The sequence below is a fragment of the Borostomias antarcticus genome (genome assembly GCF_949987555.1).
Source record: "Borostomias antarcticus genome assembly, chromosome: 9".
Classification (NCBI taxonomy): domain Eukaryota; kingdom Metazoa; phylum Chordata; class Actinopteri; order Stomiiformes; family Stomiidae; genus Borostomias; species Borostomias antarcticus.
In genome coordinates, this window is record NC_140242.1 from 2998312 (window position 1) to 3000811 (window position 2500).

At 59.6% G+C, this 2500-nt stretch overlaps 1 protein-coding gene across 1 annotated transcript in view; it reads left to right on the forward strand.

Annotated features, from left to right (window-relative positions):
- Window positions 1-2500, forward strand: part of gsk3ba (glycogen synthase kinase 3 beta-a) — a gene marked incomplete at its 5' end in the record, with an annotated part of 21844 nt that overhangs the window by 1571 nt on the left and 17773 nt on the right. The window contains one exon of the mRNA XM_084443528.1: window positions 314-397. Within this exon, the coding sequence (XP_084299654.1) occupies window positions 314-397 (84 nt within the window). The remainder of the gene's footprint in view (window positions 1-313; window positions 398-2500) is intronic.

Sequence of the window (2500 nt, forward strand, 5' to 3'; positions counted from 1 at the left end):
TCTCAGGCCGCTGCTTTCAGAAGATGCTCACTGAGTCTCGCACTAGCACTGTATGCTAATTTCTCTCTCTCTCTCTCTCTCTCTCTCCTCTCTCTCTCTCTGTCTCTCTCTGTCCCTCTCTCTCTCTCTCTCTCTCTCTCTGTCTCTGTCTGTCCCTCTCTCTCTCTCTCTCTCCCTCTCTCTCTCTCTCTCTCTCTCTCTGTCTCTCTCTGTCCCTCTCTCTCTCTCTCTGTCTCTCTCTGTCCCTCTCTCTCTCTCTCTCTCTCTCTCTCTGTCCCTCTCTCTCTCCTCTCTCTCTCTCTCTCTCTCTCAGAACCGAGAGCTGCAGATCATGAGGAAGTTGGACCACTGCAACATCGTCCGGCTGCGCTACTTCTTCTACTCCAGTGGAGACAAGGTCTGTCTGTCTGTCTGTCTGTCTGTCTGTCTGTCTGTCTGTCTGTCTGTGTCTGTCTGTCTGTCTGTCTGTCTGTCTGTGTGTCTGTGTCTGTGTCCTGTCTGTCTGTCTTTTTGACTGTCTGTGTCTGTCTGTCTGTGTCTGTCTGTCTGGTGTCTGTCTGTGTGTCCTGTCTCTCTGTCTGTGTCTGTGTCTGTGTGTGTCTGTCAGTCTGTCTTTTTGACTGTCTGTGTCTGTCTGTCTGTCTGTCTTTCTGACTGTCTGTCTGTCTGTCTGTCTGTCTGTCTGTCTGTCTGTCTCTCTGTCTGTGTCTGTGTCTGTGTGTGTCTGTCTGTCTGTCTTTCTGACTGTCTGTGTCTGTCTGTCTGTGTCTGTCTGTCTGTGTCTGTCTGTCTATCTGTCTATGTATGTGTCTGTCTGTCTGTCTGCCTGTCTGTCTATGTCTGTGTGTCTGTGTGTCTGTGTGTCTGTGTGTCTGTCTGCCTTTCTGGCTGGCTGCCTGTCTGTTAGTCTATCTGTCTGTCTCTGTTCTAATTCAGGCTTTTTGGCCTTGGAGGACTGTGACGGACTGGGCATGTGAACCCAGCTCTGCATCGCGTGCAAACACACACACCACACACACACACACACACACACACACACACACACACACACACACAACACACACACACACACAGAGTCAGGTCCATGAGGTGGCACTAAATGAACGGGTTCCAGGAAAGCCAGACTGGAGCAGGGGACACCATGGAGACAGGGGGGCGGGGCTACAGGGGGGGCGGAGCTACGGAGGGCCGGGGGGGGGTCTCCTGACCAAAGGCCACCTGCTAATTTTAGCAGTAACTGCCATTCCTCCGCTCCCCAGCCCTCTGACCCCCCAGCCCTCTGACCCCCCAGCCCTCTGCTCCCCCCCAGCCCTCTGACCCCCCAGCCCTCTGACCCCCCCCCAGCCCTCTGACCCCCCAGCCCTCTGCCCCCCCCCCAGCCCTCTGACCCCCCAGCCCTCTGCTCCCCCAGCCCTCTGCTCCCCCAAGCCCTCTGCTCCCCCAGCCCTCTGACCCCCCAGACCTCTGACCCCCAGCCCTCTGACCCCCCAGCCCTCTGACCCCCCCCCCCCCCCCAGCCCTCTGACCCCCCAGCCCTCTGACCCCCCCAGCCCTCTGACCCCCCAGCCCTCTGCTCCCCAGCCCTCTGCTCCCCCAGCCCTCTGACCCCCCCAGCCCTCTGACCCCCCCAGCCCTCTGACCCCCCCCCAGCCCTCTGACCCCCCAGCCCTCTGCTCCCCCAGCCCTCTGCTCCCCCAGCCCTCTGACCCCCCAGCCCTCTGACCCCCCAGCCCTCTGACCCCCCCCCCCCCAGCCCCTCTGCTCCCCCAGCCCTCTGACCCCCCAGCCCTCTGACCCCCCCCCCCCCCCCAGCCTCTGACCCCCCCCAGCCCTCTGACCCCCCAGCCCTCTGACCCCCCCAGCCCTCTGCTCCCCCAGCCCTCTGACCCCCCAGCCCTCTGACCCCCCTCCAGCCCTCTGACCCCCCCCCCAGCCCTCTGACCCCCCAGCCCTCTGCTCCCCCAGCCCTCTGACCCCCCAGCCCTCTGACCCCCCAGCCCTCTGACCCCCCAGCCCTCTGACCCCCCAGCCCTCTGACCCCCCAGCCCTCTGACCCCCCAGCCCTCTGACCCCCCAGCCCTCTGACCCCCCCCAACACCAACCCTGTGCTAGATGACATCTCGTGAGTGTGCTCAGTGTAGTAGCATGGAGGGTGCAGGTCAGAGGCATGGTTAGTACACACAGGGTTAGTACAGGGGGGTTAGTACAGACAGGGTTAGTACAGACAGGGTTAGTACAGACAGGGTTAGTACAGACAGGATTAGTACAGACAGGGTTAGTACAGACAGGGTTAGTACAGGTGGATTAGTACAGACAGGGTTAGTACAGGTGGATTAGTACAGACAGGGTTAGTACAGACAGGGTTAGTACAGGTGGATTAGTACAGACAGGGTTAGTACAGGCAGGGTTAGTACAGACAGGGTTAGTACAGACAGGGTTAGTACAGACAGGGTTAGTACAGACAGGATTAGTACAGACAGGGTTAGTACAGACAGGGTTA